The following is a 27,465-nucleotide window of genomic DNA, read 5'->3' as shown; positions in this document are numbered from 1 at the left end:
TGGTGAGAGTCAAGCAAGTCAAGTCAAGTCATTGCTCAGGTCAAGTCAAGTCATACGAAATTCTGATGAACAAGCCCAGCTTCCACATTTAAATCAGTTAAAAGATAGTGGTTATGAAAATGGATTCAACCCACACTATGATCTTCATTACATACACAGTTAATCATTTGAAATCTAATTTAGACCGATGACAATCATATTAGATTCATATTAACCCCAGAACTGCAGACAATAGAGCTAGGACTCAAAAAGTCTGTTCAAAAAGGCAGAATTCCAGGTAAGAAAATCATAAATGGCATTTGTCATTACACATTTTTAATTTAAATGTCTGTTAACACTAGAACCGCCAACAACGTCAGCACCTACATAGATATCATTTTCAAATCATTTAATTTGTTCCTCTTCATAATTTCCTTATAAACTAAGTAGGACGATTTAAAACTCACTTAATTGGGTTCATTTTCAAATTGCTTCAGTTTATCATCATTCTTTCACACACACATACGGGTATTGGGCCGAGGGCGACACCGTACTTCCGGTATCCGCCGTTTTACGCGAGGTGCAAGCAGCCGTACACCGTCTAGGTGTTGCTAAGCTTCCTGTACTGAATATCATAGTCTATTGCCTTAATCAATATCTAGTCAACTCTAAAATACCACATATATGCAATGGCATGATAATATTATTGTGACAAGTGGGGTATTCACCTGGTGTTTCCAGAAGATAGACGTAGATGCAGCCAAAATCGACGAAGGCCACTGTCGTTTTTTCATACATCTGCAGGCAGTCTGTAACAACCCACACAGCTCTAGTTTACGCTGGTAACGACCTAAAGCACACCCCTCAAGTCCAGAGATGTAATCCGAAGACATGCAGCGATTTCTTCAACACATCCTCACTCCCAGGTCGGCCTATGTTGACGTTATGTCAAGTCCCCTGTCGGCTTTTTCCAACGCAAGGGGGGGGGCCTTAGCGTCCATTTTCAACGCAAGGGGGGGGCCCTTAGCGTCCATTTTCAGCTTTCCGGGATGTCCATATGCTTCTATGGACGCTCATGGAAGCACGGCATTCGTTTGTGTCGGCTGCCCTTAAAGGCAATGTGAGCGTCCATTCTCATTGGATAACGGAGAATTGTACGTAAGTATTCCCCTTACTGTCGATTGATTTTACAGTGATATCTGCACTACTCATCGACTAAAAAACACCAGATTATCCTTGTTAATTACACAACATTGATTGGTTTAAATTGTGTGCAATGCTTTTGTATTTTTCCCCTTCGATTCGGAGAAACAAATATGTTTTCGGAGTAAAGGATGGCAGAAGACACTACACTACCCAGAATCCCCAGCTATCGTTTGGACTACACCATGTGCTCTGTTTGACAAACCCCGTGATAGTCCTCAAGCTCTGTGATTGGAGAGTGTGCTCCGAGGGTTACGCCGAGCCTCGAACAGCACTTGAAATGGGATGGAACCACGCAGACTGTCCAAAACTGGATTTGAACGGGTCCACCGCGTCCCCCCCCTCCCCCACCCTGTCCCCAGAACTACAAATGCTGGCTATTCTGTTTCGCAACATGTTCTGTATCTATGGCACGTCTCTACTGGGAGTTGTAGTTTTAAAAGACGTTTTCGTATTTCCCATAATAAGAAGTTGCCAGTATTAAACTGTGTACATCCCTGGAGGTTTAGGGGATAGGAAACACTCACATTTAAAACATATAATTAATAAATGGGTGAAGATTGCTTGTGCCCATAATGGGCAGCATTAATATATATACACACATGCCAGCTAAGGTCAGAAGAACTTTATTTAACAGCTGGTCTTATGTTTGTGACCCCTGTTGTTAATTGATAACATTACATTACATTACATTAATTGATAAGCCTGAAACATGCACTTGTTAAGGTTCAGAGACACATTTTGCAAATATGGCAATATAGCCATCGATCAGCTTAAGATAAGATATACTTTATTGATCTCAAGTTGAAACATTTGCGTTACATCAGCATGTGTAACAGTTAAATATGCAGTGGTGTTTATTTGTAAATAATTTAGTGTAATCACACAAATTCTGTGTTTTATATTCAACAATTCTGTGTTCTTTATTTATTGATTGTTCAATACCCGACAAGGTCGGAGATGAAATATCTACATACATCTTATAAGAGTATAATACATTATGTATAATATCAGTTAAAAGAAGTGCTTCAACATAGTTAACATTGCTGGAGGTACGCACAAATATTGATAGATGTCTTGTAATGCACTATTGAGGAACCTGCGACCCAAGTTTTTCATTCAATGCATAACTACACCATAGTTGTGTAGGCCTATATGATATGTCAATAAACCTTAGAACATCTTGAAATCTTGAAAGGGATGTGCAAAATAGTCATTATATACAGTCTTTAATGAACTATTAGTAGAGAATAACGAGTAATTAATATACTTTATAGGGATCCTATTAATATCTAATGATACAAATAATGAAATTCAATAACATGCTTTAACCACTAGGTGTCCCTTTATATCAGCTGTGCACCTTTATGGTGTAAATACAGCCTATCTACCAATTGGATCAAATATAAAAGTCAGCCGAATTAGTGTTGATACTGCAAGGAGACGTATTGTGTGAAAAGAAATGTAAGATGTTGTTTAATGGCTGATATATTTATGATCCACGTCACGTTTTCAGTTCCTCATGTTTGTCTAGAAGTCTTCTCATCAGGGCTCTATAAATACAGAACTACGGCAGATATGTAATATTTAATGCAGCCGAACCGTGTATTACAATGCCGTTATGTGATGACTTCAAAAGAGAAAAGCAAGCACACTCGGAATAAAGTATTATTGTATTTTTTTTCAATGTTTTCGGTCTGTTTCCGGTATTTGTTAATGACGATGTGCTGTGAGATGTGAGACTGGAATTGCACAGGGGAAAATAACGTAGGCTATCTTTAGATGCGGATTTTGTTAAACTAATACGTTTGCGCTGTGGACCAACACTATACATTGACGGGGAAGGGGGTAGCAATAAAGATAACACCATTAAACAGTTACACAACATAACAGAAATAATATCGATAGCAGCGTCCCTAGCAACCACCTTGGTAACAATGAAAACGTTATGGACGCAATTTCCTGAAGTAATCTTCGTAATAACTAGCAAACTAAAGATCATGTACATCCACTGCACACATCATCTGAAATAACAACTCATATTTCTCGCATCAAATGACATCAAAACGCATTTTAATGGCCAAACTAACTTTAAAATAGGCATTTTCCATCGAGAATAAAACGAAGTTCGGCCATGTTTTTTTTTTCTTCAGGGAGAAATTTGAAGATCACGTGACGTCAAACAGAGCACATGGTGTAGTCCAAACGATAGCTGGGGATTCTGGGTAGTGTAGTGTCTTCTGCCATCCTTTACTCCGAAAACATATTTGTTTCTCCGAATCGAAGGGGAAAAATACAAAAGCATTGCACACAATTTAAACCAATCAATGTTGTGTAATTAACAAGGATAATCTGGTGTTTTTTAGTCGATGAGTAGTGCAGATATCACTGTAAAATCAATCGACAGTAAGGGGAATACTTACTTCCGGGTGTACAATTCTCCGTTATCCAATGAGAATGGACGCTCACATTGCCTTTAAGGGCAGCCGACACAAACGAATGCCGTGCTTCCATGAGCGTCTATAGAAGCATATGGACATCCCGGAAAGCTGAAAATGGACGCTAAGGGCCCCCCTTGCGTTGAAAATGGACGCTAAGGCCCCCCCCCCCTTGCGTTGGAAAAAGCCGACAGGGGACTTGACATAACGTCAACATAGGCCGACCTGGGAGTGAGGATGTGTTGACACAACACATGCACGTACCTTTCTCTGTGTTTTTTTTGCCATGTTAACTGACACGCCTGGCTACTAGTGGGTTGCCAGGTTTGCGCGCATGGCACTATAACCACCACGTTTTTCGAAAAATCTAAACGTAATATCTCACTACAAAAACAAACGCAAATATTTAATTGTACACAGTCAAGTCCTTTCAAGTCATCTATCTCAAGCTTAAGTCAAGTCTCAAGTCATGAATACCAAGTCAAAGGAAGTTAGTTAAGCAAGTCTCAAGTCAAAACATATGCGACTCGAGTCAAGTCATGTGACTCGAGTCCCCACCTCTGATGATCCCTCTTTCATTTAAAAACCAAGTTGTGTTTTAAGCATGAAAGCTGTAGCCTATAGCTGTCAACTGTTCAAACTGTGATCACCAGTTCAATACATTTGACAAATTCGACTTGGTTTCTATACTTATTTGAACATGTATTTTTTTGAATAATATTTATTTTTCCAAATGTAATTCTTCTTTTTTTCAACATTTTTCCCATTTTTTTGGGGGTTGAATATTCGAATATACATTTTCTTTCAAATTCCCATCCCTACTTTCTACCAATACCTCTTAAATGATCCATATCAATTATAATATTGATTTCACAATGAACATACCTTATCGCACATGAAGATGCTGAGAATCACAGTCATAATCCCAGTGGATGGTATATTGGCCCTTCTTCTTGAGCCAATTCAAATGAACGTATTTCATGAAAGCTGGACTGAGGATCATCACCTGGTCACGATTACATTTAGATGTTATCTGACATTTATTAACTAGCTCATTCCCATGAACTGTATAATAGATAATACTCACCAAATCTTTGTTAGCTTTCAAGCTTTTTTGTTCATTTGTATCTTTTCTGTCGGAGTATAAAAGAAGTCTGTTGTTCTTTCTCCTTCAAATTGGTTAATATTTTAAACTCTCAACGTGATGCTCACCAACAAATATGAGATATATTGCTCAACACTTTCTATACACAATACTCCTGTGATTGGCAGTTAAACAAAACAGATGCATATACTTGGCAACAATAATCACAGTATAAGAGCAATAACATGTGGCTATAATAAAAGCTTTTTTCAATACACTGTCTGGGAATAGCAAAAATCTGGTAGCCTAAATGCCATGCTAAGTTACCAGCTTTGGCAAATGTTCCACCCAAAGAAAATGTGTCCTCCCTGGAGGTCCCTCTGTTTTACAAACAAGCCATCATTTTAATATCAAGGCAATATTCCAAGACTTTTTCTTTGATTTAATTGTATTTTATTACACTTTTACGTGTTTAGTTTACATTTTTTGTCTAAGAGATGCTGATTTGAAACCGTTGTTACATACAGTTACAGTTCTGCCGGAGAGAGGGGAGGCCGTCCCAAAGCTTGCTGCTGTATTTACTCCCTCCATCTGACAGGAGGGAGCCTCGTTGAGCTGCGAGTGTGGCTACAGACGGAGTTCACTCCGTCACGGAGGGGTAGGGTCGAGGGAGTGGTTTGGGATTGGGCCTAGATGTCCTTCAACATGGCGCGCTGAAATCCATTTCCGGGTCACTACCGGAGGACCGAGGATTCGAGGAGTCGAGGAGGGGAAATTTGTGAAATGAGACCTGTATTGTACTGCTTCCCTTAAAAAAAACATATCTAAAGCTGCACATTGTATTATTTATATTTATTTAACCTACTTGCCCTTTTCAGTATAGCAGGCTCCATTTGAGTTTTCGTGTAAAGAAAACTGAATATCTGAGTTTGTTTTATCATCCATCCCTCCCACACAAGTTAGTACCAATGACTTGAAAATGGAAAAAAATCAACGAAGTGCCGCTTTAATGGGTTTTATATAACAATTAAGACCTCAACTGGATGGAAATAAGAAGTGTGACGGATATAGATGTGTTTAAATTCAGATTTAAATGAGTCAATACTACATCAGTGTACAATTGCACCAATAAAGGGATGTTTATGCAAACACATGTTGTTGTCCACTAGGGGGCAGTATCCCTTCATAGAAAATATGTACTGTTGTCTGCATGGTGGCTGACATATTTGAATTTAAACAAACGATGTGTTTATCAGTCTGTTATACCCGGAGAGAGAAAAAGAAAGAAAATGAAGACATTGATCGGGCATTATGTTTTAAGGCACATGGAGCAAATCATACCATATAAGCACCAGCAAGCTCAATTCCTGACTCATCTGAAATAACATTTCAGATCACAGATTATTTTTTGGTGAAATTGATAACACATCGTCACAAAGCTTTTACATCAAGTTCAGCGACTGCAGCTAACAACATCAAAACATAGCTGTGAAAGTGCAAGACTTTAAGACAAACTTACAGACAATATGGTTAATGTTTGTATCAGGCATATGATACTTGACAAATACAATAGTATAAACTAAACGAATGTAGTTAAACTGCTGATTAATATTACAATAAAGTACAATTTTATGGAGAACATTAAGTCTTTAAATCCTCCCATTAGAAGGCACTTAACACCTACTTTTTTATGAATAATATATGTCACATTGATATAAAAAATGTACAATTGATTTTTCACAATAAGGCACCCCTGTATAGGCTGTATGTCACATTTCCAAGATAAACACCTTGACACCTCAATCATTTTTCTTCATAGCACTGAGTGATTAAAAACCTCATCGATGGCTTCACTTTAGAAACTCTTTCTCTGACATTTACTGCAGGCCAAAGAAGAACGCTCCAACAATCATCCCCTGAAGATGTGTTTTAATCATTGCCTGCTCACATTTAAATTGTTATTCTAGTTTTCCATCTACAGTTTGCACGGTCTGGTGCAGGAGAGTAAGGAGAGTATTTCGTATTTCCTAACCCTAACAGCCCGTCCACACAGCGGCGTGCGTTGAAGCTTCCAACGCTTCTGCCCATTCACTTTGAATGGGGTGACGTCACTTTTAGCCGAACTGCATTTTGGGAAGCGACGTGGAGCGTTGCTGGCGTTGCTGGCGTTGCTGGCGTTGCTGGCTTCAAAAGTTGAGCAATGTTCAACTTTTGACGCCTCGACGGAGGCGTCAGCCAATGAAATCCCGTTTATGCAAATCTGCCAGTACAAGCGCTAGTCAATCAAACCGCGTGTATGCTGGGAGAGACTACGCAGGTCATTTCCTCATATTCCAAAAAATGGAGGGAAAATTCATTGTAGCGGTAGTGAATCACCCGGTGCTGTTTGATCAGTCTCTGTTCATCTACCGGGATACAAACCGGAGAAGCGAGGCATGGAGGGAGGTGGCAGAGACAGTGGGTGAAACTGGTAGGTTTTCGCCTGGTTGGGGATTTTATATCCAGTTTACTTCGTTTTAACATTGCTATTGCTTTGTATGTCGGGGGCGGGAGATTCATGTGATTGGTTGTTGGTCGCGTTGCTCGCAAAAAATCCCCAAGCTTCAGACACGCCCACCTCCAAGCGTCAACGCACGCTGCTGTGTGGACGGGCCGTAACAGAATGACATTTCAAGTGGCTTTGAAACATCAATTTCTCTATGTTGAGATATGTACAGGGAATAATATTAAACAAATGAATGACTAAATCAAATTGGACTGATTCAAATAACTTTAAACCTTATTTTTCTCGGTGTAGATAGACTCAGACGTGAGCACTTCTAAAACCCTGGCTACAATTTGTAAATATCATAATATGCTAAAAAGTGCGATCTTTGGGGCTGATTTTGGACTTAATGTCGGAGTGTCCCATGGCCAGGCGTGTGGCACAGTGGATTAGTGCGTTGGTGTTCGGATCAGGGGGTCACAGGTTCAAACCCCACTGCAGTCAGCATGTTGTTGTGTCCCTCAGACACTTCATCCCAAATTGCTCCTGTGGGGATTACCCACAGTATTGAGTATGTAAATCACTTTGGATAATGTAATGTGTTAATCTAATATGCAAGTCCTTTATGAGAATGATGTCCCAATCTATCAGTGTAATGGGGAACGAGTGGATTCTCCAAGCATACACTGTTTGTACCCTTATATGCAATAAATGTTATTTTTAGCCAGCCCAGGTGACGTATTATAGTAAAAATCTGTGTTGGAGGACTTATACTATACAACAGTACAAAAGCAGTCCTTATTTGCATGCTTGTTGAATTCCACCATTGTGTTGTCCGGAGGAATTACACAAACCAATGGCAGTGTGACTTCTGAATTGTTGGCGGTCTGTCGTTGTCTGGAAACACAGAGAGTGAAGTTCTGTTCTATCTCAATAGGTAGCATTACTCAATCATTGTCTTAGGTAAAGAAAGGGAAACCGGTCGGAGCAGAAAAGTTCATCGGAGAATGTCTTTTGAAACACGAAAATGACATTCTTCCAGCGTGAGTGAGGCGATGAAAAGTCAGACATTGAAAGGCTGTAGACCAGTTTCGTGGTTGCTGCACATGTTGGCTTTGTATCATCTGCCGTGAAACATTTGGATTTTGTGCTTGTCTGCCAGCAGCATGGTGACATTATATTCGTAATCTCCGTCGTGGACTCCCGTGTGTCGGAAAGCTCCGGCCAAATGGTTTTCCTCCCAGTAGTGGTGCCAGTTTCCATACTGGTCTGCGCCAAACCCAAACACATTGACCTGGAGGAGAAGAGGAACAAAACGCAATGTGTCACAAACACAGTAGAACATCATGGATACACAGGGGTGTTTCACCGAGGGCCACAGACAGAAACATATCGACTGGGCCGCTCACGAGAGGTATATTGCTTCATAAGTTAGAAACATCAATCAAATGTAGGTAAATTATGGTTGATATTGATGAAAAAAGCTCTCTGTAGGGTTTCATTTATTGTCTTGGCAGCTCATCCCTTAAAACAGAAGCCTCAGATTGATTATAATAAGAGGAAATAGGAAGGGTAGATTTCAAGGTTGTTATGGAAATAAATTATTGGGCTTTTTTCTTATCAACTAAGATTTGTTAGAACGTGTTTTCAACTTTAATTGACTGCATTTATTTGAAAATTGGGCTTATTAACACATGAATACTGTGTTATATAATTGAACATATGTATTTAAGAAGTACAATAGCAGCTGTTTAATTTGTGGGCCATATTTTATTCAATATTATACTTTTGGAATTTGCTGAGGGCCAATTCAAAATGGTCCGTAGTTTGGACACCCCTGCACTAAACACTTCATCATTAGTGCTGCGTACCGGTACACCGAACCGGTACTGGACTTGTAAAAAGTTTCGGTTCAAGTCCGGTTAAAACCGGAACGTCGGGAACCGGTACTTGGACTCGCAAAAAAACTAGCACTTACGTATATTCTCCTTTTTGTTCTAAACCATCTAAAACCTTCCATAGATCGAGAAATGTGCGCTGAGAAAAGACGAAAAACATCGTGTCGGCTTCTGATATGGCGGCCATTACTGAACTCACGAAGTCTCGCAAAATATCGCAACTGCTCGAGAGATCTGTGTGACGTCAAGGAAAGCTAGCGATGTGATTGGCTTAGACATAGTGGACGGTGTGGGCTGCTGGTCGCCATATTGGATATTTGGTAGTGTAGCTAACTCCTTTGTTTGGTGAAATAAATGTTTGAACTTTGTAGTAGTTCACTGTAGTTGTCATAAGTCATTTGTAGACTAAGTGGCAAAAAGTGTTTTTTTTACATTTGTACTTTGTAAAGAAATGTAGACACAAGTTGGAAGGGAGCACAATAAACCTGACGAGTTTGAATTTGAGTTGATTATGAGTTTATTTTCAATTGATAATTAGCTCACAATAAGTTCACTTTAGTTTCTCACACAACTTGACACAAGCCATGGGTTCAGGTCCGGACTTATAAGTCCGGACCTGAACCTGAACCTCTGGACTTGAGTCCGGACCTGAACCTGAATGTGAGTCCAGGTACGCAGCACTATTCATCATTAAGGGATTTTTTCCAGCTTTCACATTATGTCAAATTCTTTTAAAGAGTGGCTAATACTGGTCTTTAGATAAGGGTGCTGGAGAGACACTTCCCCCAAAAGCAAACAAGAGAGGTTGTTTAGTTTCAACCAAACTATTCATATCTCACACTGCACTGTAACTTTTATTCATGTATTTTGTCTTTTAATGTTTATTTTATTATCTTAGCTTTTTAAAATGCCATTTTCTTAATGTCTTTCATGTTTTGAATTGCCTTGTGTTGAAAGGTGCTATATAAATAATATTGCCTTGCCTAGTTTAACTTTAATATATCTATTAAACAATAAACTCCAGTGGACTTTCCAGAAATAAAAACACAATCAAAAATCCAATATAACTATTCTGTTCAGGCAAAAATAATTGACCAAATAATGCATAAAATAATATGCTTAAGCTCAACATGATAAAAACACAGACAGACAGACAGACAGACAGACAGACAGACAGACAGACAGACAGACAGACAGACAGACAGACAGACAGACAGACAGACAGACAGACAGACAGACAGACAGACAGACAGACAGACAGACAGACACACACACAGTATTCTGACAGGAATTTCAGCAGGAAGTGTTTATGAAGACTCACCTCGTCACAGATGTGCAGAGCGAGCAGTAAACTGAGGAAACCTGTAGAAGGATATCGTCCGTGACCTTCGAGCCAAGACTCGTAGACGTATTTGAGAAATGTTGGACTGTAAATCAACACCTGCAAAATAAATGGATTTGTTAAAAAATCCTTTGTTATTTACTGTGTTGAAAAAGAAACAGATATACCGTACAGGTGACTGAGGTCAACATTTGGATTAATAGACAAAACCATGAACTTCAACAGTTTTTTTTCTTGTAAAAAATATTTTATGAAATGTTATATTTAAACATGCAAATTAGGCTTTATCCTATTAAATATGTTACCTTTGAATAATCCAGATTTAAGAGTATTTTTTTGATTTGGTTGACATATTTTGGTCAAAGACTTAGACAGAGGAAGCAGGCTTACATGTTTCTATTGATTGAAAAGGGGTTTATTTAAATATATACAACATTAAAAGCATCTGTTTAAACCTTTAGAATGCAGTCAGGACTTAATATACTACATGTTGTTAATGTTAGTGATACTAAAATGGAGATTTCTGCAACAGTATGAGAAAAAAACTAATTTAAAGTGAAGTGCACCTAAAACATTATGAAGGATAGAATAGAATAAATAACGTCTGATCAAAAGTAATGTGATATTCAATTCAACAAACTGTATGTTAACCTCACTTTGACTCACCTTATCTTTATTTGCCTTTATCCTTGATGTAACAGCTGTGTATGTGCTGGAAGATAAGAAAAACATAGCAGGAGTGTAAACATTTGGGCGTTAATAAACTTGAATATCCTTGAAATCCTTGAACAATTCGTCTATGAAAACGTTCAGTGTGAGCTTCTATGCATTTCTGACTTAACCTACACGTTAACCTACACGTTAACTTACATGATGATTTAAAAAGAATAGGCTTAGTGTTAGGTCACATATGTTGATGTTTTTGCATGTTGCATCAATCGTATGGGAGACGACCTTCAAATAAAGCTGTGTGTTCAGTTCCAATATTTAAATGCTGCGATTTGCACAGAGAAAACCTGCTTGACAAACCCCGAGCCTGTTTTTCAGGTCTCAGGCTCGAAAATGACATTCCCAGAACAAATGACCATATCTTTTCTTCTAAAAGGGTTTAATTAATAATCTTTTTTCTCAAAGTAATGATAAACCTGTGAGTTGGATGTAGAAAAGTCAGATTCAATATAAATGTTTTTTATTTTAAAGAACATTCAGATTGAACATGGTAAAAAACTGTAAATTATAGTGTCCGTCCAAAAGATATTTGGTACTTATAGTGAAAACCAGGGCCGCCCCTGGCCAACTTGGGGCCCCAAGCAACATTGTGAGATGAGGCCCCCCCCCCACCACAACTGACAGGAGTGAAACATTTTTTTTGGGAAACAAAGTAGGCTACTTTGCAAATATAATTCCTGTTTATTATTATTATCAACACAGTTACTTTTTTATACAGTGAGGTAAATGGTAAATGTGCATGTATGTCGTTCAGTATGCGTTTACAGGTGAATACGTCTGCATTTCCTGCCAAATACTAGCCTCACTACTTCTACTAATAATAATCATAATCAATTCAATAATATAAATACTATATTATTTTTATTATAATATAGTTGTAATATAGTCAAGACAAAACATGCTTATGACATGCTCAAAAACTGACATTTCTTAAATCTGTATTCTAGTTCCCTCTGTCAGCAATGTATCAACAACTACACACACATTTCTATCAGTATTTCTCTGTGTTGTGGTTGACATGATGGTGACTGCTAGGAGTTAAGGGGAGAGGCTGAGCGTCACCATGATGATGACTGCTAGGAGTTAAGGGGAGAGGCTGAGCATCACCATGAAATGTTCAAATTGACATAAAAATGAATAAAAGGGGAAAAAATGCTCCATGTTTTTTAGGCTGTAAACTTTAACTGTTATGTAAGCCAACTAGACAGACAGTGTATCACTCTTCCTCCTGTACATTAGCAGATAAGAGGCATCACATACTTGAATGAATGTTAAATAAAGAATGCTGGAAATAACTGCATCTCCATTAGCCTGTATGCTCTGCAGAGACTGCCTTCTTCATGTCGTGAATTGCAGCTGATGTTTTAATATGGCAATTGGCAACATGACATTTGACTTATACAACATTAGCAAGTTGTACATTTCACTCATACAATAACCCAAGGCTTCGAGTGATGCTCTAGTTTCTTCATGTTTTTTTTCTTTCCCTCTTACATGCGCCGGACTGAAACTGTCTTTTCGCCGACATCTCTTCACCTGCACTAGTGGCCGTATCAAAGCCGTGATTGGTCAGATGTCGATTCATTGCAACGGTGTCGGGTTACAGACGTGCTCCCCTTGTCACCTCTCACTCTCACTCTCGCGGGGGGTGCGCAGAGAACTGAGCGGAGAACTGCGCACAGCAGCTGAGGCCCTCTGGGCGGGGCCCCCTGCGCAAGGCGGGGCCCCATGCAGCCTGCGTGATTGGCCTGTAGGGAGGGGCGGCCCTGGTGAAAACTAACGTTGGATGATGGGTTAGTAGACTAAAAGCTTTAGGAATCCAAAGTACAACATATAATAAGTACCCTGTATCAAGATTGATGCAAAACAAGTGGTATTTGACCTTTTTAGACAGATTTAGCAAAAAAAAACCTCTTCTGGGGCCATTTGGGTGGATTTTCCTTATCTCTGTTATTATGTCAGGTGCGCGTGACATGTGCCCCTGCGCGTTCGTCATTTGCAAAGTGCTTACACAGCATCAGAAAATGGTTAAAACAACCAGCCCTTATCGCCAGCAGCAACACTGCATCTACTGCAGGTAATAACAGTTCAGATCATGGGGACATACGTTACCCGCTGCCACTGTCGTGGACACTAACGTCCTCCTCGCCCACGGAGGCGGAGCAGCCGCAGCCGTCTTCGTTGCCCCAAACACCGCCGCCACCCCTGGGGACAGAGGACCTCGGCAAAACAGAGCCTGCCCAGGTATATTTAAAAAAGTATCCAACTCGCCTGTACAGTGGGGTAAGGCGCTCATTTTGCAGATCATGGTTTCAAAACAGAGATTGGCTGGAATATTCCTGTAAAAAAGATGCCATCTTCTGCTATGCATGACATTTCGGTCTTAAAAGGGTGATTTGTAAAATATCCATAAAGAAAACATCTGTTTACAGTTCTGTTTCATATGGGTGTTGAGATGTATCCATAGATCTCTTCATTTTGCTCTTAAAGTGCACCAGATTGATGCTTTTAACTTCAATATTTAAAAAAAATCTTCCCGGGGGAGCATGCACCCGGACCCCCCTTGAGGAGGTGAGGACCCCCCTTGCTGGATTTTGACATGTGACATCTCTTTCTGACCGTCAGAGCCAATGGAATCGAGGGGAACTCCCACATAGTCCTTATTTGGTCATGTGTGTGTGTGAGACTGCCGCATAGCCAAGACCGGAAGCAGCAGCCACTCTGGTGGCTACCATTAGCAGCTAACATTTGCTCTCCGATTTTTACATAAAAATTGAATTATGGATTATAAATTAAATCATTTTTTTTATACAGAGACGTTAAAAACCTATGGATTAACCGATTCAGCCGCGTTTTTTCTGGTTTTAATGCCATTGAACACGTCTTTTGATCAGATTGACAGCTACGGTGAGACGATCTCCCTAGAAGCTCCGTAAAGGTACGTGTTGTGATGTCTATGTCTATGTTTGCTTCCCCTGTCGCGAGTCTGGATCACTCAGTGATGATACTATATACCTAAATAATCTGTGGAACCTCAGCTTTAATCGGATATCTTGTATGTGCAGCTACGATAAGTAATAAGGGTACTTTTATCTTGAGTTCTGTGCCAATGTCCGTTAGCATTTTTCGCTAAGGGGTCATTTAGATGCTTCTTATGAGACTTGTGTTTTGTTTTGGTAAAAATGGTTTGTATCGTCAGTTAGCTGAGATTATTTCCGTTAATCTGGTATAACACATTAATAGGTTCTTAAATATTAAGATCCCCTGAGACACAGTGTCGTGAGAAAAAAAAACAGGGTCCCCGCCGGCGGGGACCTTGGGGTTTACAAAGGGGGCTCTATTATTAGGCTTCTCCCTCTCCTGTGTGTGTGTTATACAGGTTTTTGTGAATGTAAATGGTCTGCAAAGGTTAACATCCGTGTGTAGGGAGTTTCTCTCCCTCCCACGCCCTTTGTTTACTTCCATATCATAGTGTTGGGAAAATACCAGAGGTGGGAGTAAGTCCTACATGTGCACGTCATGAGCAAGTCTCAAGTCTTGACCTACAAGTATCAAGCAAGTCTCAAGTCACTGTGGTGAGAGTCAAGCAAGTCAAGTCAAGTCATTGCTCAGGTCAAATCAAGTCATACGAAATTCTGATGAATAAACCCAGCTTCCACATTTAAATCAGTTAAAAGACAGTGGTTATGAAAATGGATTCAACCCACACTATGATCTTCATTACATACACAGTTAATCATTTCAAATCTAATTTAGACCGATGACAATCATATTAGATTCATATTAAACCTAGAACTGCAGACAATATAGCTAGGACTCAAAAAGTCTGTTCAAAAAGGCAGAATTCCAGGTAAGAAAATCATAGATGGCATTTGCCATTACACATATTTAATATTTAAATGTCTGTTAACACTAGAACCGCCAACAACGTCAGCACCTACATAGATATCATTTTCAAATCATTTAATTTGTTCCTCTTCATAATTTCCTTATAAACTAAGTAGGACGATTTTAAACTCACTTAATTGGGTTAATTTTGAAATTGCTTCAGTTTATCATCATAACAGATCAAAAAGTTCAGATTCATTTTTACAATAAATCAAAGAATGATGCACTTCTACAAACAAAAACAACATAATTAAACAAACTACTAAAAGTAGATGAACTACATTATTCAAAAGTTTACAGTAACTTCTGATAATAACACGAGGCATCTCTCTCTCTCTCTCTCTCTCTCTCTCTCTCATCTCTCTCTCTCTCTCTCTCTCTCTCTCTCTCTCTCTCTCTCTCTCTCTCTCTCTCTCTCTCTCTCTCTCTCTCTCTCTCGCGGTTCTAGTGTTAATTTTCAGTTTTGTCTTCTCTTTGCTTAATCGATTTGAAACCAAGTCTAACGTAGCTTAAATGTAACGTTAGCTTTCTAGCTAACACAACACATGCACCTTTCTCTGTGGGTTTTTTTGTAGTGGTGGTCGTGTCACTAATCTTTATGCTGCAGACCCTGCATACCGCTGTTCTCTTCTTATTACGTGCGTTGAAGCTTCCAACGCTTCTGCCCATTCACTTTGAATGGGGTGACGTCACTTTTAGCCGAACTGCATTTTGGGAAGCGACGTGGAGCTTTGCTGGCTTCAAAAGTTGAGCAATGTTCAACTTTTGACGCCTCGATGAGGCGTCAGCCAATGAAATCCCGTTTATGCAAATCTGCCAGTACAAGCGCTAGCCAATCAAACCGCGTGTATGCTGGGAGAGACTACGCAGGTCATTTCCTCATATTCCAAAAAATGGAGGGAAAATTCATTATAGCGGTAGTGAATCACCCGGTGCTGTATGATCAGTCTCTGTTCATCTACCGGGATACAAACCGGAGGAGCGAGGCATGGAGGGAGGTGGCAGAGACAGTGGGTGAAACTGGTAGGTTTTCGCCTGTTTGGGGATTTTATATCCAGTTTACTTCGTTTTAACATTGCTATTGCTTTGTATGCCGGGGGCGGGAGATTCATGTGATTGGTTGTTGGTCGCGTTGCTCGGAAAAAATCCCCAAGCTTCAGATATGCCCACCTCCAAGCGTCAACGCACGCTGCTGTGTGGACACTCCTGCCTTCTAGTGGGTTGCCAGGTTTGCGCGCATGGCGCTATAATCACGTTTTTCGAAAAAACTAAACGTAATATCTCACTACAAAAACAAACGCAAATATTTTATTTTAAACCGTCAAGTCCTTTCAAGTCATCTATCTCAAGCTTAAGTCAAGTCTCAAGTCATGAATACCAAGTCAAAGTCAAGTCAAGTCTTTTATCAATGTTAGTCAAGCAAGTCTCAAATAAAAAAATATGCGACTCGAGTCTGACTCGAGTCAAGTCATGTGACTCGAGTCAAGTCATGTGACTCGAGTCCCCACCTCTGGAAAATACTGAATGTACTCTTCCAATCTCAGAGTACACATGATAAGGGTATCCCAACTGTAGCTGTGTACATTACAGGATGTATTAGTTCGTGACAAAGTCAGGATTTAGATATTTTGAGAAAAAGTCATAACTTTGAGAAAAAGTCATGATTTTGAGAAAAAAGTCATAAGTTTTGAGATTTTTGAGAAAAAGTCATAATCTTTGAGATTTTTGAAAAAAAGTCAGGATTTTGAGAAAAAAACCAACATTTTGAGAAAAAAACTCTTGATAACAAGAAGCAGCATTCCTCCATCTTGTGACTGTGTAACTCCCTCTCTTGGATATCAGTATGTGAAGGACACTGTTCAGGAACTAGTTGATGCTCTGTATGTGATGACTACTTCCATTCAGGAGAGGATCACAGATACATGGATCCTGAGGTTGAAGCTCAAGCTGGTGACGAGTGAGATTTTTCTAACATAGTCACATCACTATGTAACACTTGCACTTCTATTGGCTTGTTTTGTGTGTGACAGTACAGGAAGTAATATGTTGTAAATTAGTGAAGTATTTTCTTGGAAGGAACTTCTGTTTAAAGGGGCCCTATTAGGCTTGTTGTGGTTATCCCTTTCCTGTAGTGTGTTATATAGGTTTTCTGTGCATGTAAATGGTCTGCAAAGGCTAAAATCCCAACATTGACCAATCACAACAGAGCCGGAAAGCTAACCAATCGGAGCAGACTGGGCTCTGGTTTCAGACAGAGGGTGAAAAGATAAGATCATATAAGAAGATAAGAAGTACTTTATTGATCCCAATACACCTGAACATCAGCAGGAGAGGACTCTTTAAAGTAGAGACACTACATACTGATATACACCTGAACATCAGCAGGAGAGGACTCTTTAAAGTAGAGACACTACATACTGATATACACCTGAACATCAGCAGGAGAGGACTCTTTAAAGTAGAGACACTACATACTGATATACACCTGAACATCAGCAGGAGAGGACTCTTTAAAGTAGAGACACTACATACTGATATACACCTGAACATCAGCAGGAGAGGACTCTTTAAAGTAGAGACACTACATACTGATATACACCTGAACATCAGCAGGAGAGGACTCTTTAAAGTAGAGACACTACATACTGATATACACCTGAACATCAGCAGGAGAGGACTCTTTAAAGTAGAGACACTACATACTGATATACACCTGAACATCAGCAGGATAGAACTCTTTAAAGTAGAGACACTACATACTGATATACACCTGAACATCAGCAGGAGAGGACTCTTTAAAGTAGAGACACTACATACTGATATACACCTGAACATCAGCAGGAGAGGACTCTTTAAAGTAGAGACACTACATACTGATATATACCTGAACATCATCAGGAGAGGACTCTTTAAAGTAGAGACACTACGTACTGATATACACCTGAACATCAGCAGGAGATGACTCTTTAAAGTAGAGACACTACATGCTGATATACACCTGAACATCAGCAGGAGAGGACTCTTTAAAGTAGAGACACTACATACTGATATACACCTGAACATCAGCAGGAGAGGACTCTTTAAAGTAGAGACACTACATACTGATATACACCTGAACATCAGCAGGAGAGGACTCTTTAAAGTAGAGACGCTACATATTGATATGATCCTGAAAATGTAAACCCAGTATGTGCTCTTTAAAGCCACTAAAATATTCCACACTGTGCCTGTGCAGACTGAGTTTGAGAAGTAAATGGATGGCATACTAATGAGTGAAATGAAAAGTAATGACCACACTGTGAGATACTATCCTGACAAATGTTTCCAATTAAAGTAAGTTTTATTAAGGCTATTGCAATGTTACTCATTGAAATTCAAATATTATACAGACTGGCTTTAATGTGTTTCTGTACAATATAACCTACCAACCATTTTGTCTTCATTTTGCGGTGAATGAATGTGAAAATGGCCGAGTGTCTACTGGTGCATTAAATTATCCAGAACACTTAGCACTCTAATGTTATAAAATACATACTTCCATGCGTGAAATGTTTGCATTGAGAACTGCAATCAGTCCCTTTGTCATTTTAAAGAGGCCCTTTTCTATTTAACAAGATGAGAAAATGTAAAATTCACAGCCCTCATTTGAGATCTAACGGCTGTTGGGTTAACGCTGACATTACTGCCAATTCTGTGAAATGTAATGAGGCAGAAAGATTGCTTTGGAGTTGGACGACAACTATAGGAAACATTTGGATTCACTCGTCCTTATACAGTCTAACATGTTGGCACGTGTGAGTTATTGTCAGCTTTTTGAACATTTTTTGGACGTCCAGTAATCAAGCTAATGATCACAGGGTCATTGAGAATGAAGCAGCTGACGGAGAAATGTACTGGAAGATTAACACAGAACGGTTATTCTTATACAGCCATCTGACAAATAGGAATACTGAGTGAATGCTGTTATGACAATCTGCTAGTTAGAGAGTGTGAATGGATTTGGGGGGAAGCAACACACGATGCACAGTAATGAGTTCAAAGCTATTTAATATATAAGGACAGTTTTTAGATTGAATTGAGAAATGAAGCTCAGCGTAAGTTCAACCAGGAAGACCTTCTTTACTCATTCATTTACTATTTCCATGTCACTACTCTCTCTCCTCTCAATAAGTGATCGGGGGCGTCACTCCCCAGCTTAACCAATCACTTCGCTCTATTCTCACAAGCCTATCATAGCGCTCCGCTAACCCTTTTTTAAAATCTGCTCTCCCCCCTCTGACAGCTGTCATTTCAGGTGACTCGATGCAACCCTCCTCCACCCCTTTTCACCTCCTGTCCCTCTGAATCCAGGGTCAAGCTAAGCCCCTCCCCTTCAGACCGACCCCAACTATCCATTCACCACCACCAGGGTCAAGCTCCTCCCCTTCAGACCGAACCCAACTATCCATTCACCATCACCAGGGTCAAGCTCCTCCCCTTCAGACCGACCCCAACTATCCATTCACCACCACCAGGGTCAAGCTAAGCCACTCCCCTTCAGACCAACCCCAACTATCCATTCTCCACCACCAGGGTCAAGCTAAGCCCCTCCCCTTCAGACCGAACCCAACTATCCATTCACCACCACCAGGGTCAAACTAAGCCCCTCCCCTTCAGACCGAACCCAACTATCCATTCACCACCACCAGGGTCAAGCTAAGCCACTCCCCTTCAGACCGACCCCAACTATCCATTCACCACCACCAGGGTCAAGCTAAGCCCCTCCCCTTCAGACCGAACCCAACTATCCATTCACCACCACCAGTGTCAAGCTAAGCCACTCCCCTTCAGACCGAACCCAACTATCCATTCACCACCACCAGGGTCAAGCTAAGCCACTCCCCTTCAGACCAACCCCAACTATCTATTCACCATCACCAGGGTCAAGCTAAGCCACTCCCCTTCAGACCGAACCCAACTATCCATTCACCACCATCAGGGTCAAACTAAGCCCCTCCCCTTCAGACCGAACCCAACTATCCATTCACCACCACCAGGGTCAAGCTAAGCCCCTCCCCTTCAGACCGAACCCAACTATCCATTCACCACCACCAGTGTCAAGCTAAGCCACTCCCCTTCAGACCGAACCCAACTATCCATTCACCACCACCAGGGTCAAGCTAAGCCACTCCCCTTCAGACCAACCCCAACTATCTATTCACCATCACCAGGGTCAAGCTAAGCCACTCCCCTTCAGACCGACCCCAACTATCCATTCACCACCACCAGGGTCAAACTAAGCCCCTCCCCTTCAGACCGAACCCAACTATCCATTCACCACCACCAGGGTCTTGACCCCGGGGGAGTTCATCGGATCGGTTCTCCCCTCCCGAATGATACTCCTGCACAACGGGGCCTCGTCGCCAAAACTCCATTACATTCACTTGTGTATTCCTGGCATACATATGTATTCTTACAGCGTATTATTATTAAGTACTTGTAGAACCGTCCCTTTCAAGCAACACCTCTCACATTAAACATAATCATTTGATCCATTAAATGTAAGGAGATATGGACGCAGCTTCATCATCACATAAGTACACTTACTGTTTGATGGTTCCTGTGGTCAGAGCACTGATGATCCACTGCAGGTCTAGAGTTTTGAAAGGAACCAGCACCAGACACGTGTTGTTCTCCAGGTCTATCGCACTCTCTGGATACATGACATGATGTGTTGTTCTGGAGCCAACATCCTCCTCAAAACCAGACGTGGGACCCTGGTTCATTCTGAAAGACACAGAAAAGCAGAGTCATTTTCTGTCCGTTTTTTCACCATGTTTTTCTTTGATTTGATTCGAACGTGTAAGGCTTTTCTGGTTATTACCCGTACCCTTGTGCAAAAGTCACAAACCCTCAAAGTACACCCTGTAGCGAGTAAAACTCTAACACAGAAATTACCTGTATATGCTGCCCCAGAACGCTTCGTTGGACCTTTTTCTTCCTGGGTATAGTGACGTAACGGCTCCATTTGGACCAGCTCCTCACACACCAACACATTCTCACTCCTAACTCGTACTATAGTGACGTTATGTCAGGATCCCTTGGCGTCTCTATCAAACGCAGCGGGGGCCCTTTAGCGTACATTTTCAGCTAACAGGGAGTCCCATTGACTTGCATAGAGCTCCCTGAACGTTGGTAATAGACGAGTTGGGATCGCGGAGAAATGCTCTCCGCAGACCCATTCTCACAGCGTTATAAACCTTTTTCTTACTCAATATCAAGCCACACTTATTGTTTTTACTTCGGCTGTGAGTGTGTGTGTGTGTGTGTGTGTGTGTGTGTGTGTGTGTGTGTGTGTGTGTGTGTGTGCTCAGGCTGACTTCAGGCTGAGTTTTGCGGTGTCTCGCTGTCTCGCAGACCCCACGCAGCAACCAGGAAACGACACCAGTAATACAGCTCACACTGTCCGCTCCTCGAGCCTCAAAGGGCGAAGCAGCGAGCCCCACAACGTCCCGCTAACACGGCACCCAGACCCCACGCGGCATTTTCATCTGTTTGTCATTACTGGTGTCTACCTGATAAACAAAAACATTACTGACTTACAAATTAAATAAAAACCAATGATTTATCTAATTACACATCTGAAAATGGGTGGGAAGAAGTTTACACTTATTTAATCCCACCCCTTCTCCCAAAAACTAAATTATTAACATTTTTCTTTTAACAAAATGTACATCTAAATGTATGTCTACATACAATATACATTTACAATTATAAATAGATTATATCATTATTACTACAATATATATATATTTCCACACGACTACACAAATCGAGGTTTATTTCTAACCACATGATGCAACATTTGGTTTTTTTCTTCTGCTAATCCCCACAACCAACAAGTCAGCCAAAACACAGCGCATGAGAAAACAATATGCAAATGTCGAGACAAAAATCTCCATTTGCCCAATTTCTCCACGTGTTGGACCTCCAAACAGCCATGCAGGGTTCATTCAGAGCTCAACAATCACCACTTGGCAAGCAAGGCATGGCTATTATTATTATTTCTAACAATACACACTCAAGCTGCACCAGTTATTGGACAGCATATAGTTTGACAGTGGGAATAGGCATTGGTCAGTGACAGGAAGTGGCACAGAGGAGCAGAGGTGGGAAGTAGTGGAGTACAAATATAATATATATAGTAAATGTTTCTGGTATCAGTACTTTACTCCACTACTTATTTTTCTGATGACTTTTACTTTGACTTCTTACATTTTGAACCCAAATACCTGTACTTTCTACTTCTTACATGTTGAACACAAATACTTATACTTTCTACTTCTTACATGTTGAACACAAATACCTGTACTTTCTACTTCTTACATGTTGAACCCAAATACTTGTACTTTCTACTTCTTACATGTTGAACTCAAATACCTGTACTTTCTACTTCTTACATGTTGAACACAAATACCTGTACTTTCTACTTCTTACATGTTGAACACAAATACCTGTACTTTCTACTTCTTACATGTTGAACACAAATACCTGTACTTTCTACTTCTTACATGTTGAACACAAATACCTGTACTTTCTACTTCTTACATGTTGAACCCAAATACCTGTACTTTCTACTTCTTACATGTTGAACTCAAATACCTGTACTTTCTACTTCTTACATGTTGAACTCAAATACCTGTACTTTCTACTTCTTACATGTTGAACACAAATACCTGTACTTTCTACTTCTTACATGTTGAACACAAATACCTGTACTTTCTACTTCTTACATGTTGAACCTAAATACCTGTACTTTCTACTTCTTACATGTTGAACACAAATACCTGTACTTTCTACTTCTCTCATTTTCCAAACAGCTGGTTCCTTTAGTCTGAATGTGTGTTTGATGCGTGATCATTATTCTTTAGAGTCATTGCGTGCCTATTGATTTGAACACGATCCGTGTATCCATCATTTCCTGGTCTTCTCTAAAGAAGAGGGACCAATGGAAACGTTGTCATGTTGCCGTTGTTCAGCATGGAAACATTCATTAACTAACAATGACATTATTGTTCTATTAATATAAAGGTAGGTCAGGTACTCTTTAAAACAGCTGCTAGTTATGGGTACTTTTCACTTAAAGGTCACCTATCATGCTATTTGTAGGCAATAGCATAGGTCTCAGATATATAAAATATATAAAAAACATGTGTATGAAGTGTTTTGCTCAAAATACCAAACAGATCATTCTAGCCATGCCTCATATCCCTCTATTTCACTTCCTGTTTAAAAAGTGCTGATTTGGGGTATAAAGCTTTAAAAAAAAAGGAGGGGTCTGAGCTCATGCGGGACCCGGCAGCTACTGTCTAAACTAAATGCTGCCGTGATGAAACGCCATATCATGGATTATCAAGGATTCTCTCTGAAACAGTTTGGAGCTCAAAGGCTTTCTCTCTTGCCGGTTATACCACAAGGTGAGTTCCTTTTTACTTCCTGCTTCTTCACACACATGCTCTCCAGTACAGGTTAGCTCTGAGTGTTAGCCATGCTAATGTAAACATGCACCGACCATATTACGTCCAAAACAGTCGGGCATTGTTTCTGATAGCAACGTTTCTGATTGGGCTGTGGGTCCACATTTAAGATATTACGTCATATTGGACGCAAATCTGGATCAGCTCCGTTGTTCCCCGTTTTTAGAGATTTGGGTACAGAGGAAAAGAGAGAGGGTTTTATTTTCTGACGCTGCGTGAGTTCCCCGACACACCGGGGACACATGTTGATGTAGAGAAGACATCAACAAGTGCATTTTGCATGATAGGTCCCCTTTAAGTACATTTCAAAGCCCAAACTTCTTTACTTTTACTTGAGTAATTAAGTTTAGTCAGTACTTCTACTTTCACCAGAGTATTTTTAAACACGAGTGTCTGTACTTCTACTTGAGTAAAGGCTGTGTGTACTTTTGCCGTCCCTGCTGAGAAGAGAAATCACGAACCTGACCTCCTGTGTGACGAGCATCACATGTTTTAGCCGTCCCCCCCTCATTACTGACTCTGAGATGACAGCTTTATAACAACTTGACCTTTTCAGCCTGAGCCTTTCAGTCTGGACTCAAAACAACCTCCACTTAAGTGTTCGAGGCTCTCTGACAGGTGATGAGAAATGTTTTTCCATTTCATCTTGTAACGTGTAAGATGTAAGATTATATAAAAGATGTAGCCACTCTGGTTTGAAAATGACCATAACCTTGAACTGTAGATATATAAACTCTGTACCTAAAAGGCTCAACTAAATCAGTCCCAAGACGTTGAAATCAACAAAAGTGTTCTGTTTTGCATGTGGAAATGTTTTCTCTCAGTGATTGTGATGTTATGTTTGTTGTTTGTTTTTCTTTTATTGTGTCTTGATATTTGTCTGTTGATGTTACACATGGAGCTGCTGTGATGCAAGCTACATTTCAGACTTGCTCTGACCAATAAAGTATTATCTTATCGTATCGTAAATGGTTGCCTTTTATGATCCATGCTAATGCTAAAAAATAAGTGCAACCCCACACAATAGACCACTTACTTCTACCACTAATTGTTATAAGAATAAAACGAAAGGAATAGTTGCATTAAATTAATCATAATTCCATTGTTGAGGTCTACTAGAATAGATTTGTATTGTGCAATTTTCCAAACTCACATTGGTTTCTCATACAGCATCTCTGTATAGTGTATTCACTCTCTGTCCTAAACGGCTTGTTGGAGCTCCTGCCCCCCCTCTCTATGAGTCCAGTGTGCTCTGATTGGTCAGCTCGCCCACTCTGTTCTGATGAGTCCACCACCGTTACAGCGGAACATCAGTGATTATGTGTTACAATGGCGTTAGCAACCAGGAAATGACACCAGTAATGACAAACAGATGAGAATGCTGCGTGGGGTCTGGGTGCCGTGTTGGCGGGACGTTGCGGGCTCGCTGCAGGGGATCTGCGAGACAGCGAAACCCAGCCTGAACCCAGCCCGAGCAGACACACACACCTGCAGCCTGGCCGTGAGTCTGCGGGTGTGCTCAGAACGAGCCCAGGCCGGCCCCGCCGCGTCTCGCCGTTTCCGGCTGAGTTCAGGCTGAGTTTTTCACAAGAAAACAATGGAAAAAGATAAATCCCCAACGAGGCGTTCTGGGGCAGCACAGAGAGGTCTTCTCTGTGTTCGAGTTTTACTCGCTACAGGGTGTACTTTGAGGGTTTGTGACTCTGCAGACCGTTTACATGCAGAAAAAGCTACGTAACACAAGGGGACGGGTAATAACCAGAAAAGCATGACATGGGACCTCTAAATTGGATTTCTGTTTCTTGTTATCGGCTGTTTGTTAATCCAAAATTCTGATTTAGCTCGTTTTATCTAAACTCCTAGAGGACATATTTGTATCAACTAAATGCTCCACTGTGTTCATCAGCTAACCGCTAACTTTGCCCATCTTCTGTTTGATGCTTAGCAGCTAGCATAGCAGAAGCTACTTTTGTTACAAACCTCAGTGGACTGCATCTGGATTCTAGAAACGTTGCAGTTGTAATCCTGTGTAAAACAGTCCAGTTGCAGTTTATATCTATATTTCTCCAAAATGTAATACTTTTAACCATTTGGCATTTGTGTTGAATTGGCAACATATTTGCTTTTGACGTAGCCTCAGAGTCTGAACAAAGAAGCAATGCGGGGTGTATTAAAGCTGAATTATTTGCATGGGTCCACTGGTTGCAAAGATAAATCTGATTCTGTAGAAGAAGAGATAATAACCATACCTTTCACTTGATTTATTGCCATGCTTATTGAGTAATGGATAACAAGGTAAGGACACGAAAAGGGTAACTGCACTCCCTTACGGTTACATAAAAAAAGACGTAAGGTTTCTTGTACGATGTTAAAATAATTGGGATTATGGGCAGGATTACAATGAACAATACATTTTACAATGAGCAGAGAACACATTTTATTACAAAATATGTTTCTCTTTAAGACAGCATTGCTCTGTTGTTTGACAAAATACACTTTAGTAAAAAACATCTTATTGATATTCTATGATATTGATTTGCGTATATGATATTTAGGTAACGGAAATGAATCAGGTATTGTTGAAATGAAACTAAGATTAGGTTACTGGAGACATTTTTTTTAACAGGTAATAAATTGTCACAGATTATATTTCACATTTAGTCGACAAACCAATTAATCCTTTTACACAGTCTTTTAACAGCCGTCTTTAATGCAACAGCTCACTAACGCCTTCAGTCCCAGTGGAGAGAAGTGTTGTGTCACCAGTAATAACGCTGCCACACCAGAGGCGTCCGTGGTTATGATCACCAGTCGTATCATTCTGGAGGGAAAGGAGCTGTGCAGAATAATGATGTGTCAGTTCGCATGAGCACATCAACAGCTCTCTCAGCACAGACTGTTCGGTCCATTTTACATCAGACAAGGAGAGACGGAGTGAAAGAGCAATTTAATGTACTCTCTATTAACAAGACACGTGTACTGTTTCCTCTGTCAGCTGTGCAGGGAAGGAGGGCCAGAGTTTGCAGCTGCAGCGCGTTGCTTTTCTGCTTTATAGCCTATATAGAGTAGAAATGCACTGATGGAAGAAGAGAAGGCATAAGGCAGTGGTTCCCAAACTTTTTCAGTCGGGCCCCCCTTGGGTAATTGAAAATATTTTCGGGACCCCCCCAACCCGGTTCCCATCTATATTGGTAGGATTAATTGTATATTGTTGTAAAAACATTACATTTTCTCTGCTGATAATAAGATATAAAGATCCAACTATAATTGTATATCTTATTATGGATTACGCATGAACAAAAGTGCTTGTAATAGATACTGTGAATTAATTTGGCCTAATTAAAACTGGTTGGCCTTCTTCCCTGAGTAGTAGATTTTTAAATTCAAATTTCTTTAAGGAAAATATATTAATTAACTACTATTTCTACTGCAGGTTGCAAACGATCACATCACTTTACCATTCCTATTCCATAGCTTATCAATGACTTGTGTGTGCTTGCTTTCCCTCGCAGATCTTCTCAAAGCGGGGCTGTTGTTTTGAGACTGCCACTCAGTGCATTCTCAATGTTCAGCTTTGATCTGTATTTGGTTTTGATGGCAGCAACAGCAGAAAAAGCCTATTCACACAATGTTGCAAAAGGCAGCATTATGCCCACAGCTCTCTGACCAATGAGATATTTTCGAGCAGTGTTTATTTACAATTGAATAATAATAATACATTTGATTTATATAGCATACTTTAAAAACAACGTCATCTCTCAAGGTGCTTCACAAAGCTAAAAGGAGAACATAATAAAATCTTCCCGCGACCCCCCTGCAGTACCTCCGCGACCCACCAGGGGTCGCGCCCCACAGTTTGAAAACCACTGGCATAAGGGTTTATGGTGCAATACCTCAGTGGGA

General features: G+C 40.4%; 1 protein-coding gene across 1 annotated transcript in view; it reads right to left on the bottom strand.

Moving 5' to 3' along the window:
* Positions 1 to 7,253: 7,253 nt before the first annotated feature.
* The window catches only part of LOC117544055 (CMP-N-acetylneuraminate-beta-galactosamide-alpha-2,3-sialyltransferase 1-like), a 57,363-nt gene continuing 37,151 nt past the window's right edge, over positions 7,254 to 27,465 (bottom strand). The window contains exons 3-6 of the mRNA XM_034212843.1: positions 20,633 to 20,812; positions 11,096 to 11,141; positions 10,409 to 10,528; positions 7,254 to 8,483 (exon numbers count right to left, since the gene is read on the bottom strand). Coding sequence (XP_034068734.1) covers positions 8,310 to 8,483; positions 10,409 to 10,528; positions 11,096 to 11,141; positions 20,633 to 20,812 — 520 coding nt within the window. The 3' untranslated portion in view covers positions 7,254 to 8,309. The remainder of the gene's footprint in view (positions 8,484 to 10,408; positions 10,529 to 11,095; positions 11,142 to 20,632; positions 20,813 to 27,465) is intronic.

This window comes from Gymnodraco acuticeps, unplaced genomic scaffold (genome assembly GCF_902827175.1).
Source record: "Gymnodraco acuticeps unplaced genomic scaffold, fGymAcu1.1, whole genome shotgun sequence".
In the NCBI taxonomy this organism is placed as follows: Eukaryota; Metazoa; Chordata; class Actinopteri; order Perciformes; family Bathydraconidae; genus Gymnodraco; species Gymnodraco acuticeps.
This window is presented reverse-complemented; position numbering and strand designations above follow the sequence as displayed.